The sequence below is a fragment of the Podarcis pityusensis genome, assembly GCF_964106645.2.
Source record: "Podarcis pityusensis genome assembly, chromosome: 6".
NCBI lineage: Eukaryota > Metazoa > Chordata > Lepidosauria > Squamata > Lacertidae > Podarcis > Podarcis pityusensis.
The window spans coordinates 8,640,476-8,656,305 of record NC_138030.1 but is presented as its reverse complement, the minus strand read 5'-3'; the positions used below and the strand labels follow the sequence as shown (position 1 = coordinate 8,656,305).

Sequence of the window (15,830 nt, the reverse complement as noted above, 5' to 3'; positions counted from 1 at the left end):
CTGGGTTCCACACAGTCACAAAAAAAAAAGCTACAAAAATGCAAAATTAATAGCAAAAACAGACAGACCTTAGTGTAACACTCAAAACGGAAATGTGGCACTCAAAATGGTGCACGTTTGGCTTCCGGAAAAAGTTCACAAACTGGAACACTTACTTCTGGGTTTACAGTGTTTGAGTTCCAAGTTGTTTGAGTACCAAGGCATTTGAGAACCAAGGTACAACTGTAATTGAATTAAAGAGAGCTCCAGACTCCTTAGTTAGCTCCTTAGCTACTGGAGGGGTGGGATAAGAGGTTTTGGTCATTACTTAGCTAAAATATCAGTGGAGCCGGTTGTGGAGCTTGTGGAATTCATTAAGGGCTCTGTCTACCTGTGCTCCCCCTGCAAAAAATAAATAAATCAATTCTTAAATTCTTAAAACCTTTGTGTGGGATGGGAGGGAGCAAGCCACGACCACCAACCTAAAGTGTAAAGATAGTCAATGTGTTTACAGCGCATTTTTTTACTGTATTTTATTTACATACCACTCGATTCTCAAAAACCTTCCAAGGAGTTTGCATGAAACGGTATATTAATTAAAAAACGCCGATAAAAATCAACATTAAAAACAGATTAAAATGTAAAACTAAATCACATCAGTGGTTTTCAAACAAATCTACGTAATAACGTTGCATATGAAAATGGCAAGGTTTGTAGAAGTGACTCTTCTGCAGGTCAAAGCAGTTGACAGGAGATCTTTCAAGTAAACTGGTGTAATCAAATCAATAGGTGTTTTGGTTAAGGTTTGGTTTTTTACCCCATGAGCAAAAAGACCCAAGAGGCTAATTGTATGGAATTTTTTTAAAATTGCCAATCTGTTCCCTTTCTTTCTGCACGTAGGTGTTGTTTGTGTGTACCTAGCCGGACACCTGATCGAAATCACTGGTTCATGGGTATCTGTTTTCAATCTCGTGGCAGCAGTAAACGCCTTTGGACTTTGCACTTTCCTCATCTTTGGGAAAGCCCACAGAGTGGACACAGACTCTGCTTTTGTAGAACTGTAGGGACCAAGATTTAGACAGGACACAAAGTCTGGAATGGGAGAACACAGCATTTAAACAGGACACCGAGATAGTTTTTATGGATGAAGAATGAATGAAGAAATTGACAAATGGCTATCCAGTGGCTTACTGATATTTTCAGTTCCAGTGATGTGCATTTGCCCCTTTAGCAGCTGTCCGGAATGATGGTGATACCAACAAGCTTGCCTGTAGCTACTGCAAACTGGTTCTCTTTCTACTGGAAACGTTGCTTAAATTGCAAACAACCACCAACAAAAGTCCACCGCAACAGAGTTGTGGCTACTTAACGTAGTCCCAGGAAGAGCAGAGTCAAGGCCTGATCTGCCCGTTAAAAAGAGAAGTTGTTTTCTGCAGCCTTAACATTGGTCCTCCAGGTCACAGCTCAAGTGTGTGTGAAACCTGCAGTTTTTATGTACCATTTTGATGTTCTGTTCCAGAGACCCTTGTTGGTGGGTCTCCTATCAAAAATGACCCAACGCAATTTGAGTTTTCTCAGCCATTAACCACGAGACTTCCAGATAACGGCTTTGTGTGAGAGCGTGTATGTGAGCAATAATGGCTTAGTTGTTTTTCTTCCTTCTCAATTGTTAGATGTTATCCTGACAGTTTTCTCCAGGGAAGAGTTCCTGTTGTTTGGAGGCAGGGATATATTTCCTGCACACACTAGTATTTTATTTTTTTTAATCTCTAAGGAAAATGTGAACTTAGGCCTCTCTCCAGTGCCTGCAGGTAGGCTTGCCACTCAGTCAGCATTTTAACTGGTTTGACTGGTAAAACCGTGTCCTCTCAGAAAACCAGGACTAGGCTCTGAAAAGTCAGTAAACTCTGAATTCTGCCAGACTCTGCCCATAAACCTGCCAGATTCCATGTGGGTTCTGGCTCCTCCCACTGGTCCTGTTAATGTATTTTTGTCTAGGTCAGGGTTTCCCAAACTTGGGTCTTTGGACTACAGTTCCCATCATCCCTAGCTAGCAGGACCAGTGGTCAGGGATGATGGGAACTGTAGTCCAAAATCTGCTAGAGACCCAAGTTTGGGAAACCCTGGTCTAGGTTGAAGTGCCCTGGTGGAATTGGCTAGTACCTGTAACGTCACTAGAGATAGGCAACAATTTCCCCCCTTTATTCCAGAACCATTCAGTTTTGCTTTGTGTGTGTGTGTGCGTATTTGTATTTTATTAGGATGTAGGGATTTTGGTTCATTGTAGGTTGTGTGCTGTATTACATAAGCAAAGAAACGAGGACATAGCCCCTAGTGGAGAGCTTCCTAGAGGCTCGTACAAAGGAGAAAGGAGTTGCAAGATTGTTTTATATATAATGAACAGTGAGGCCATTTAGATTTCCTGCTGGCTCTTTTCCAAGGTCTGTAGGGCAGTAGCCTCAGGAATGTGGATGCATAGAGTGTCTTATGAGAGTCCCTTTAACCAGAGGAGCATGAAAGCTCTGAGCCTTCAGCATAAAATAGTGTACTGGGCTTCTTGGGAGAGAGCTGTTTGACACTTCTTCCCCAGCCCAGATCAAGGATCAGATGGAAAATGTGTTGGGGTAAGTCAAGGGAAAAGCACCTTCTGTAAAATCCCGAGTTCTCTACCTTTTCTCTCTACAATATTGCCTGTTTATATATTTCATCGGTGTTTACGTGAACTGAGAATGTTAAAAGAACTGAATGTTAGTCCTTAACTCACCCTCTTGTGCCTTAAGTCTGCAATTGCTGGAAGGAGCAAAAATCTGGGCGTCCTGGAGGTCAGGCTCAGGGATGGCGTCGGCCTATGTTTCTGACACCAGCAGTGGGAAGAATTCTGCAGACAGCGCTCCGTCTGAAAAACTTAATACAGGGGTGCCCTTCTGCAGCCTGGGTGGCATTTGCTCAGAGTGAACCTACTGAAATAACTAAACATGACTAAGCTAGGCCCATTAATTTTATTAGGCTTTCTTTGAGTAAAACTTGGTGGAATACTACCCTGTGAGTCTGATCTCAAGACTCCTCTTCGAATGTTCCAGGAACTAGCAGACAAGCGAAGTTTGAATTTCTCAGAAATCTCTGTGGAGCTGTTAAATGCCAAAGTTAGTGTTATGGTTAATGCACAGCTGTGTGTCTTAGTGCTGCCCATTTTTAGTAACATCTGGTGCAGCTGTGGGGAGTCTTTGGTCCTTGAGATGTTGATTAACTACAAGTCCCATCATCCCCAGAGGTGTCGGGAGTTGTAGTTCAGCAACATCTAGTACATCTTACCGTGTCCTGAAACCCTGATGTCCCGTGTCTTCTCCTATTCCCCACCACTAGCAGACGGCGATTTGGGGAAATTCAACATGTCTGTGCATCAGGACTTGTGGCTAGGTTGTACTATAGACAGAGAGGGTGACAAGCAGCTGCTTGTTCCTTTCAATGGCCTGTGTATTTTCACATTGCAATACTTGAAATGGTCCCCCTGCCCGTTACACTCAATGGCAGCTACCAGTTGTGTTCAAGTGACCTCATCTGTTTTCCTTTTGTAAATGTAGCATTTATTTACGTGGATGCGATCTATGCAGGTGTTTCATACGGCCTGCGCCTATCGAGAGAGCGATCCTTTGGCCCCTGGTCCATGGGTGGTTTTTGAAAGAGAACAACCGCCAGGCTTGGGTTGTTGTTTTTTTTGGCTGAATCTCATCAGCCCAAAATAAAGGAGACAAAACCAGGCCATCCGTCGTCTTCTTTAAATGAGCATGGTCTGTGTCGCTCTGCCAATAATAAAACAGGAATTCAATTAAGAGGAATTTGAATCGCGTACGAAATCTGGACGCCCGTAATGAGCCGCTTTTGTTTCTTTGATACTTCATTATAACTGTGCCTCAGGAGTGCGGGATCTTTTTCAGGGCCGCATAACCCTGCTAAGCAGCCTCCCAGGGGCCGCTTGGCAGTGATGGGCGGGGCCAGAAGCAAAAGTGGGAGTAGCAGTGAATGCACATTTTACCATGGCTGGCTTCTTTCCAGACTTGCACACCTCCCTCTGTCCTCCACTCAGGAAGGAAGAGTCACTGTCAGAGCTCTGCCCATCACACAGTAAACCGTAATGCCAAGAAGTGAGAGACCGGACAAATTATACCCTTCAGGACTGACGCTACGCGTACTTTGGGGGAATGTTCTTAAGAACAAGGAAAACTGTGTTGTAACTTGAAGTGGCATGGCACCACATCTATCCCAGGGTTGAGGTGGCTGTGCTGAGGATGATGGACTACAAATCCCATCTTTGGACATTGGTCATGCTGCCTGGGTCTGATGGGATCAATAACTGGAGGGCTTAAGGTTCCCCATTCCTCATCTGTACTTTTGAATAAAAGTAGACACAGAAACATGCCTTTCTCAAGCGATGTGCCACGGTGCCTCCTCGTGAGTAAATTTACCTGTGTGCAAAGCGCAGCAGAAGGCTGGTTTGAAGGATTGGGAAACTGCCGGAATAGCTGCAGTGCAAACCTTCATTGGTTTTAAACGGCCATTGCTTCCCTCCCAAAGCTTCGTGTTGCTGATCGTTTTCGTTTGGAGACCTCTCTCCCGAGAAAGTTGCAATGCCCAGGGTTCCCTGTGGAAATGGAATTATTAAAGCAGTTTTAAGTGTGTGGATATGCAAATGTGCCTCACAGCTCTCACTACAATTAAATGGGAGTTCTGCCTCTTTAGATGGAGGCTGGCATTTCCTAGTTGGCGCTGTGTCTGCTACCGTATTTTGGCTTCAATCTCTCTCTGTGTGTTTGCGATATGAAGCCTGTTTTTCCTCTTCTAATTTTTGGGGCTTTGAATACCATTCTTTTCTTCATCTCTACTGTAACAACAACTGTGTATCTGAAGAAGTGTGCATGCACACGAAAGCTTATACCAAGAACTAACTTAGTTGGTCTTTAAGGTGCTACAGGAAGGAATTTTTTTATTTCGACTATGGCAGACCAACACGGCTACCCATCTGTAACTCTAACAACACAGACATCTATATGATGCACACATTACTTTGCAGGGGGATTGCTTTTCCATGCATTTCAGAGAAACAGCTACATGCAGAGTCCAACAGAGGGAGCTGCAAGAACTGGGATCTGGGTCAACCCAAGTCTAGATTTCAAGACTCCTGTTGAATTCCCTTCTGAAAGGCTGTAAAAAGCAGCAACATCCCAGAGTTCAGAGTCAAACTGGCTGCTTAAGGGCAAGCCTGCATTGCAGATGATCTCCATTAAATTTACATGACTTGAGCTGATAATTGCTTAGAGCGGCCTTTGCTAGCTGGATTACTTTCATATGTTTTGGACTATAATTCCCATCAGCCCCAGCAAGCCCAACCTGCCTGGGGCTGATGGGAGTTGTAGTCAAAAACTTCTGAAGGGAACCAGATTGGCATAGGACACTGTGACCAAACATTTCATAGTTCCTTCTTTGCTCCTGTTTCCCCCTGTTGTAAGAATTTTAAGGTCTTGTATATGTAAACTAGATGTTCATAAATGTACCAAGCAAACACATACAAATTTGTAAACCACATGTCTGAAACCCACAGAAAAGTCCTGAAACCATTTTCTCTCTCCTAAAATGACCTCAAATATTTCTCTGCAAGGTTGAAGGAAATGGGAAATCTCCCCATTGTCTCTGTGCCTTAAGGGGCACATTTTCGGTGTGAATAGGGTGAACCTGTGACCTTGATTCAGGAATTAAGCAGTTATAATAACAAAAGAGTGGCCAAAACCCAGATAATGCAATCAGGTAAATGGCAGACAGGAGATAAACAACACACTCAGGATTCTGTGATGTATGTACAGTGGTACCTTGGGTTAATTACTTAATTCGTTCCAGAGGTCCGTTCTTAACCTGAAACTGTTCTTAACCTGAAGCACCACTTTAGCTAATGGGGCCTCCTGCTGCCGCCGCGCCGCTGGAACACGATTTCTGTTCTTATCCTGAAGCAAAGTTCTTAACCTGAAGCACTATTTCTGGGTTAGTGGAGTGTGTAACCTGAAGCATACGTAACCTGAAGCGTATGTAACCCGAGGTACCACGGTATGCTGTACAGTGGTTCCTCGGGTTACAGACACTTCAGGTTACAGACTCCGCTAACCCAGAAATAGTACCTTGGGTTAAGAACTTTGCTTCAGGATGAGAACAGCAGTTTCAGGTTAAGAGCGGACCTTCAGAACGAATTAAGTTCTTAACCCGAGGTACCACTGTATTGGGGGAAGTGGTCCTGGGCTACACCCCTTCTATGATGTATGTATGATGTTTCTGGGGGTGGTCTGGAGTTTGAGGGTGGGCAATTTCAAAGTCTATATAAGGGCGGGCACACCTTTGTTCTGGGTACGTTCCCCCCTCCTGTGTGTGTGTGTGTGGGGAGCACCCTGTTGCAACAGCTTTAATAAAGATCAGGCTTACTATCTGCTTTGCTTCTCAATATGCTCTGGTTGGTCTCTGTTATTTTCTCCTACCGATAGAGAACCTACAAAAGGACTCTATATGGGCTCTTGGGTGCCCCATAAGGGAAAAGGAGCAGGTTTTTTTTTCTCCTAACACCCCCCTGTGGAGTAACAACAGTCTCATTTTCTATGGGCTTGGAGTTGTCGTTTAGTCTTGCACCATTAGGAGATCAGGGTGGTGTGCCACAGCACTATTAATAATTGGACAAACGGCGCATTATAATTCAAGCTAAATGCTAAAGCTTTGCAACTTATTGCGTACATTTTGCAGTAGGGTTGAGCACATCTGCGGTGGCTTCCTATGCCTTCTAGTGTCATAAGGACATGAGAAATGCCTGTTGCATCCGGCCAGTGGCCCATCTAGTCCCAACATCCTGTTCTCACAGTGGCCAACCAGGTGCCTGTGGCAACACGCCCCCACCCCCAGCAGGATTCAAACACGAGCCCTCTCCCCTCCTGTGGCTTCCAGCAACTGGTATTCAGAAGCATTGCTGACTCTGACCGTGGGTTTAATTGTAGAGAAGACACAAGTCTTACAGCACCTTCAAGACTGTCAAGGGCATTTTGCCGCAAGGACGCATCTCCTAAGTCAATAAAACCGAGGAGCTCTAAAGCAGTGTTTTTCAACCTTTTTTGGGCAAAGGCACACTTGTTTCATGAAAAAAATCACGAGGCACACCACCATTAGAAAATGTTAAAAAATTTAATTCTGTGCCTATATTGACTATATATAAAGTAATTCCCTTGAATAGGAATCAAATAAACACAAAGAAAGTATTTTATAATTACTTTATTATGAAATAGTAAGTAAACAGAAATATGAAAAATTATAAAATACTTTATTCGGTGCGCAACCTGGAATAGGCATGGCACAAGTGATGGAATAGGCATGGCACAGGTGATGGAATAGGCATGGCACAGATGGTATAGGCATGGCACAGATGGTATAGGCATGGCACAGATGGTATAGGCATGAGGAGGAGGAGGACTGACAGGAGGACTCACTTACCGAGCTGCTGCTGCTGCACAGGGCTGGACTCACTCGTCTCTCTTCCGAGACCCGACCGTGACCGACTGGTTCCAGATGACCTCCTCACCTCACGCTGCACCTGCAGCCTGGTCTGGATCCGGATGCGGTCTCTCTGCAGTGCCGACTCCCGCCGAGTCCTGGTCTCCGTCCGTCTCCTCCTGCTCCGGTCCTCCTGGTGACTCGAGTCGCGACATCTTCTTCTCTCCGCTGCTGCGCACACTGTGCTCGGGCGGGAAGGAAGTCGGAAGATGATGTCCTACTGTGATAGGTCCAAGCTGGAGTCTGGACCAATCACAGCCCGGACATCAGAAAAGTGGAGGGTGTCCCCCTGAGGAGCGCCAATCGGCGCCCCTGCTGGCTGAGGGTGGGGTCAAAAACCCCACCCCACCCCATACCCAGGACACAGTCCGGCGCCCGCCTAGAGGGCAAAAATTTGAATTTATTTTTTTTAATCTTTCGAATTTTTCCATTTTTCCCACGGCACACCAGGCAACATCTCGCGGCACACTAGTGTGCCACGGAACAGTGGTTGAAAAACACTGCTCTAAAGCATTTTGCACACTCAGAAGTCATACAGAGCTTAGGAATGGTGATCGCAGCACAAATTCACCAGGACTTGCACAGTCAACTCAAGATCTTGAGTAGCACATTACCTCGTTGTCGTTAAACCGTTCTCCAACAAATTGCTGTTAATTCCGGGTCTGATGGAAAAGGGGCGGGGGGGGGGAGAGGAGAGAATTAAAATCACAGGAGACGTCGGCAAGGTACATGTGTAGCAATTATCTGTGTTATGACTTTCTATACAAAGAATTATAAAGCTACCAGGAACCTGTCCTGAATCCTCATTAATGGAAAAGAGGCAGCCATTGACAGGGGACTTTCCATTGTTGCCTTTCAGGCTCATTGCAGCTGTTCACTTCCTTTCATGTTGTTTCCCTGCACCCCCCCCACCTCCCCATCACTTCTCCTATAAAAACGTTAATTTATCACCTTTCCAGTCCATGGCTGTGATCAGAGGGAGGGGGAAGCGCCGTCAATGAAAGGATCTTCAGGTCTTTTTGAAGTCTCAGTTGTGACCCTCCTCTTGGGGCAGCCTTCCAAGCAAACAAAGCACACTTGGGGGGCAGGAGTGGCACGGTTTTTCTCGAGAACTTCCCAGTGCAGACACTTCAGGCACCGGCATCTTGGCTCTGTCCGGTGAATGGCTGGCATACAACAGATGCTACAGCAGGGGTGGCCAACACAGTGCCCTCGAAAAGATGCTAGGCTCCACCTGCCATCCTCCCTAGCCAGCACGGCCAAAAGCCAGGGATGATGGGTTATGTACTCTATAGTGTTGGTGCTGACCTTCAGAGCCCTAAACGGCCTCCGTCCTGTATACCTGAAGGAGCGTCTCCAACCCCATCATCCAGCCCGGACACTGAGGTCCAGCGCTGAGGGCCTTCTGGTGGTTCCCTTGCTGTGAGAAGTGAGGTTACAGGGAACCAAGTACAGGGCCTTCTCGGGTGTGGCGCCTGCCCTGTGGAATGTCCTCCCATCAGATGTCTGAAGGCAGCCCTGTACAGGGAAGTTTTTAATGTTTGATGTTTTGTTGTGTTTTTATTATGGCAGAAGCCTCGCAGAGTGGCTGGGGCAACCCAGTCAGATGGGCAGGGTATTATCATCATCATCATCATCATCATCCACTGGAAGCTCTTGTAAGCTGCTGCCCGCGCAAGTTTTCTGAAGAAAGTGAGGGATGTTGGAAATCGTTTTACACAGAGTCAGACTCATCTCACTCAACATCATTTATACTGAGCAATTGAAAAGGATCTTTAAAACAGTGTTTGTTAAAAAAAAAAAAAAACCCACAGAAACTTTTCTTTTGGGAATTATAGGGACAGAACTACCAAAACTGTATAGAAACTTATTCATGTATGCTACTACAGCAGCAAGAATGTTACTCGCCCCCAAAATGGAAAGAAGCAGAAGTCCCAGCAAAGTAAGAATGGATACAAAAACTTACGGAATATGCAGAAATGGCAAAACTTACCGGAAGAAAAAGAAATCAAGATAACAGTCTTTTTATAAAAGAATGGAAATGGTTTATTGAATAATTACAGATAAATTTCAAACAGATAAGGACATTGGCAGGATTATTGTAATAACCTGCAGTTTCATAAGAGTATATATTTAAAGAAGATAAATAAATGAGCAAATTAAATGAATTTGGATATGCAGAAGATATTAAAAAAATTAAGGAACTGCAAAAAGAGGGGAAAGGAAGCCAAGTTTCGAACGTTAAAATGATTGTAAAATTAGTGAAATGTATACAGTGGTGCCCCGCAAGACGAATGCCTCGCAAGACGGAAAACTCGCTAGACGAAAGAGTTTTCCGTTTTGGAGGTGCCTCGCAAAACGAATCTGCTATGGGCTTGCTTCGCAAGACGAAAATGTCTTGCGAGTTCCTGGTTTTTTTTTTTCCTTTTCCCCCTCTTTTTCTAAGTCGCTAAGCCGCTTATCTGCTTATCCGATAAGCTGATAAGCTGCTAAAAGCCGCTGAAAGCCGCTGAAAGCCGCTGAAAGCCGCTAAAAGCCGCTAATAGCGCTAATAGCGCTAATCCGCTAATCCCGTCAATGGGCTTGCTTCGCAAGACGAAAAAACCGCTAGACGAAGAGACTCCCAGAACGGATTCTTTTCGTCTTGCGAGGCACCACTGTATTTGCCTCCTGGCAAATAGAAGGGGAAGAAATGGAGGCAGTGAGAGATTTTACTTTCTTGGGCTCCATGATCACTGCAGATGGTGACTGCAGCCATGAAATTAAAAGACGCCTGCTTCTTGGGAGAAAAGCAACGACAAACCTAGACAGCATCTTAAAAAGCAGAGACATCACCTTGCCAACAAAGGTCCTTATAGTTAAAGCTATGGTTTTCCCAGTAGTGATGTATGGAAGTGAGAGCTGGACCATAAAGAAGGCTGATTGCCAAAGAATTGATGCTTTTGAATTATGGTGCTGGAGGAGACTCTTGAGAGTCCCATGGACTGCAAGAAGATCAACCCTATCCATTCTGAAGGAAATCAGCCCTGAGTGCTCACTGGAAGGACAGATCCTGAAGCTGAGGCTCCAATACTTTGGCCACCTCATGAGAAGAGAAGACTCCCTAGAAAAGACCCTGATGTTGGGAAAGATGGAGGGCACAAGGAGAAGGGGACGACAGAGGACGAGATGGTTGGACAGTGTTCTCGAAGCTACCAGCATGAGTTTGACCAAACTGCGGGAGGCTGTGGAAGACAGGAGTGCCTGGTGTGCTCTGGTCCATCGGGTCATGAAGAGTTGGAAATGACTAAACAACAACAACCACAAAATTTGAAAGGCATATTTTTAAAAAAAGTTTTTTACACTGAGTGGCAGTGGCTCTCCAGAACTTCAGATGTGGATGTGCTCTACCTCTTGCCATGGAAAGCTGCCTTTCACGGAGACGGGCCATTGGTCCATCTAACTCAGGCTTGTTGACACTGGCTGGCAGTAGCTTTCCAGGTTTCAAACAGAAGGCAGTATTTCAAGCAGTATTACCTGGAGGTGCACCTGGAGCAGACACTAACATAAGCAGGGATGAGGACCCCCTCGCCTGTCGCTTCTACTCTCTCGTAGATCCAAGCCTGGTTTCAAATGTCTGTTTGGCCTTTAGATTATTGTGCACGCTGTATCCTGTGGCACAGAAGGGCATTTACAGCAGAATCCGCTATAAATATTGCACTAAACAATGACCCACACCAACAAAGAAATTAGATTGTTTCCACGCATAAGATTAAGGCTTTTTTTATAAAAACAACAACAACCAACCAGTCAGACACATTAGATTAACTGCAAATCATTTTGCATCGCACAATTGCTTCTCTTCATAGCCCATTTAATAACAGTGAAATATTCCAATTGAAAGCTACCTTTAATACCAGATTTACCAAGCCAGCCCTCTCCTGCCCCCGCTCAATAATACCCAGGCACAGACAACTCAAGGCAGTGAAAATACATTTAAGGATCAGAAGAGATGATAAGGCTATGGGAAACCAAGACGGACATTAGCTACTTACACTGTAAGTCTTGCAGGCAGTGGATTGATTGCTTTTCTGCACTCTCGATATGCATTTTTGTATTTTTTGATTAAGGTGCAAGTTTGGTTTTAAAAGGGATGACTGTCTTGCAGATTTATCTTTTGTTTATCAGGCTTACTGATGTCTTCGGATCAAACCTTTGTATAAGCAACCCAGGGACGCTCGCTTGGCACCTTCGTTACATATTTTTAGGTTCCAGGCAAATACAATCCTCTTCTCCCAGGCTAATTCAACAATCTACGGCCTTTAAAAATGTGTGTGTGTGTTACTATTTTTGTTTGTTACTATGTTGTGTATTTTTGTGTTTTTATACAGTGGTACCTTAGTTTGGGACGTGGGCGGCGCTGTAGTCTAAACCACTGAGTCTGGGGCTTGCTGATCAGAAGGTTGGCAGTTCTAATCCCTGCAATGGGGTGAGCTTCTGTTGCTCTGTCCCTGCTCCTGCCCACCTAGCAGTTCAAAAGCACGTCAAAGTGCAAGTAGATAAATAGGTACTGCTCCAGCGGGAAGGTAAATGGCGCTTCCATGTGCTGCTCTGGTTTCGCCAGAAGCGGCTTAGTCATGCTGGCCACATGACCCAGAAGCTGTCTGTGGACAAACACCAGCTCCCTTGGCCTATAGAACGAGATGAGCACTGCAACCCCAGAGTCATCCGCGACTGGACCTAACAGTCAGGGGGTACCTTTACCTTGGTTTACGAACTTAATCCGTTCCGGGAGTCTGTTCTTAAACCAAAGCGTTATTAAACCAAGGCGTGCTTTCCCATAGCACCAGGGGACTCAATTTACAAATGGAATACACTCAATAGGAAGCGAAACATGTTCTTATTCCAAGGCAACGTTCGCAAACCAAAATACCTACTTCTGGATTTGCAGCGTTCTTAATAGATGTTGTTCATAAACTAAGCTGTTCTTAAACCAAGGTACCACTGTACTGCAAACTACCCTCTGATCCTTGGATGAAAGGTGGTATAGAAATCTAATTAATGAAATCATAATCATAATCATAATCAAAATAATAGGGGAATTGACTATTCTTTCTGTCTTTTTTTCACTTCTTTTTGAAAAATTATCTTTATCTTTGTATCCCACCTTTCCTTCAAGATAACAGATCTAATCCACACTTCCAAAAACAGCACATGAACCAAAAGTTGGCCAAAATGTTGCAGTGCTGTTCTCCAGTCAGGTAATGAGTACAACAATTGCATGTACTACAGTAAAGTGTGCATAAAAATGCATATATTAGTGGAAGATAACATACAAAAAATCATTAGGGGGGGATGTGTGTATTAGGCCAAATGGCATACAATATTAGAAGAATGTTGTACTTAAATCCTGATGAATTTTCAGGACAACTTTAAAAACATGCACCCACACCCACAAGTTGACTTGGAAATGTGGAGAACTGAACTTATGAGACACTGAGAGAAATGGATGTAGTCACCCTTCCTTAAGTGATGTCATACCCAAATTAAGTGACCATAATGAAACATCACCTTGCCAACAAAGATCCATATAGTTAAAGCTATGGTTTTCCCAGTAGTGATGTATGGAAGTGATAGCTGGACCATAAAGAAGGCTGATCGCCGAAGAATTGATGCTTTTGAATTATGGTGCTGGAGGAAACTCTTGAGAGTCCCATGGACTGCAAGAAGATCAAGCCTATCCATTCTGAAGGAAATCAGCCCTGAGTGCTCACTGGAAGGACAGATCCTGAAGCTGAGGCTCCAATACTTTGGCGAAGAGAAGACTCCCTGGAAAAGACCCTGATGTTGGGAAAGACGAAGGGCACAAGGAGAAGGGGACAATAGAGGACGAGATGGTTGGACAGTGTTCTCGAAGCTACCAGCATGAGTTTGACCAAACTGCGGGAGGCAGTGGAAGACAGGAGTGCCTGGCGTGCTCTGGTCCATGGGGTCACGAAGAGTCGGACACGACTAAACAACAACAACAATGAAACAGGCTCAGATAATTTGACTGTTGAGTGTTCTATCTTCTGGAGAACTGGGAACTGTAAGAACTGCTCAACTCAGGCTCAGAATTTCTTATATGAGCTTCTCCACTGGAGTTAGGATGTTCAGTGATGTGCAGCTGGTATAGAGGTAAGGAGGGAAGGTTGTCTGAATTCAGCCACATCAACAAGGGAAACCTGGGGAGTTTGCATTGTGGAATGGGTTCATTTTGGAGAGCGGAAAACATGTCCCATTTTTTTTCCCTGGATTGCAATAAACCCCAGGGTTGGGGAGATGGCCTGGCTTAAAATATAAACCAGGAACTGGAAAGATAATTTGCCTGGCCCACTGCCTCCTGATTGATCAGGGCACTGCAAGGGCTCATTGCATCCCAAGAGCAATGTGGGAAACCTTTGAGTCCCTTTGTGGCTCTGAAAGAAGCATCTGAGGTTAACGGCAAGGTGTAACTAAATCTGCTTTCCCCTGAGCTTTCCCCTTGCACATGATAAAATTGCCCCCTATAATTGATCAGAACAGGCAAAATATATCCCAGGAGAGATTAAGCCAAAGTCCCACCTAATTGAGACCTTGGAGACCAACAGGGCAGGGGAAGAGGAACAGAATTAGCTTAATCTTCACTTAGACTTCGCCACATTCAAGGAGGGTTTCTCTGAGATTGGATAAACCACAGCAGAAACACAGATGCTACTTTAAGTCTCCTAGGCCAGGGACAGAGAGGAAACTAGAAGACCACATTGCTCCTGAGTGTGTGTGTTTGAGCCACTGGTATGGTAACCTTGCATGTGAGTTGGCCAGCATGCATGGGACATTCAGCTGAGCAGTCAAAGACACATATTTATTTATTTCATAAAAATTATACAGTCGTACCTTGGATGTCGAACGCCTTGGTACTCGTACGTTTCGGCTCCCGAACGATTGAAATCCGGAAGTGAGTGTTCTGGTTTTTGGACGGTTTTTTTTAGAAGCCAAACGTCCCATGTGGCTTCTGTTATTGTTTCCCGTGCGCCTGCGCAATTGGAAGCCAATAGGTTTCTGAATGTTTTGGAAGTCAAACGGACTTCCGGAACGCATTCTGTTCAAAAACCAAGGTACAACTTTGTATACTGTTTAATTGTAATAATAAAACAGAACCTCAAAGTGGTTTACAAAAAAAAAGTAAGCAACAAATTTTTCGCTTAAAATGTTACAACCATAACTTAAATCATACAGAAAATTAAAACCACAATAGAATAAACCACGAGCAGCCAGGAAATTAAAAGACACCTGCTTTTTGGGAGAAAAGCAATGACAAACCTAGACAGCGTCTTAAAAAGCAGAGACATCACCTTGCCAACAAAGGCCTGTATAGTTAAAGCTATGGTTTCCCCAGTAGTGATGTATGGAAGTGAGAGCTGGACCATAAAGAAGGCTGATCACCAAAGAATTGATGCTTTTGAATTATGGTTTTGGAGGAGACTCTTGAGAGTCCCATGGACTGCAAGAAGATCAACCCTATCCATTCTTAAAGAAATCAGCCCTGAGTGCTCACTGGAAGGACAGATCCTGAAGCTGAGGCTCCAATACTTTGACCACCTCATGAGAAGAGAAGACTCCCTGGAAAAAATCCTGATGTTGGGAAAGATGGAGGGCACAAGGAGAAGGGGACGACAGAGGACGAGATGGTTGGACAGTGTTCTCAAAGCTACCAGCATGAGTTTGACCAAACTGCAGGAGGCAGTGGAAGACAGGAGTGCCTGGCATGCTCTGGTCCATGGGGTCACGAAGAGTCGGACACGACTAAACGACTAAACAACAACAACAAGAATAAACCAGTGTTTCTCAAACTTGGGTCTCCAGCTGTTGCTGGACTACAACTACCATCATCCCTGACCACTGGTCCTGCTAGTTAGGGATGATGGGAGTTGTAGTCCAACAACAGCTGGAGACCCAAGTTTGAGAAAAAATCACGGAGGACAAGTCTATACAAGGCTACTAGCCATGGTGGCTATGCTCTGCCTACACAGCTGGAAGGCAGTAGTACTTCTGAAAAACAGTTTCTGGAAGCCGCTGAGGGGAGAGGGCAGGATTGTGCTCAAATCCTGCTTGTGAGTTTCCCACAGGCATGTGGTTGGCCACTGTGAGAACAGGGTGCTGGTCTACACGGGCCATTGGCTTGGCCCAACAAGCTTTTCTGATGTTCTGATGAAGCCTGGCATAAGGCAAAAGAAAAACAAGGCAACTTGGGTGTTTTTTTGTTCTGTTTTTTAAAATGC

General features: G+C 44.8%; 1 protein-coding gene across 1 annotated transcript in view; it reads left to right on the top strand.

Annotated features, from left to right (window-relative positions):
• The window catches only part of SLC17A9 (solute carrier family 17 member 9), a gene marked incomplete at its 5' end in the record, with an annotated part of 47,986 nt that extends 44,247 nt beyond the window's left edge, over positions 1-3,739 (top strand). The window contains one exon of the mRNA XM_081011387.1: positions 880-3,739. Within this exon, the coding sequence (XP_080867513.1) occupies positions 880-1,043 (164 nt within the window). The 3' untranslated portion in view covers positions 1,044-3,739. The remainder of the gene's footprint in view (positions 1-879) is intronic.
• Positions 3,740-15,830: the final 12,091 nt, after the last annotated feature.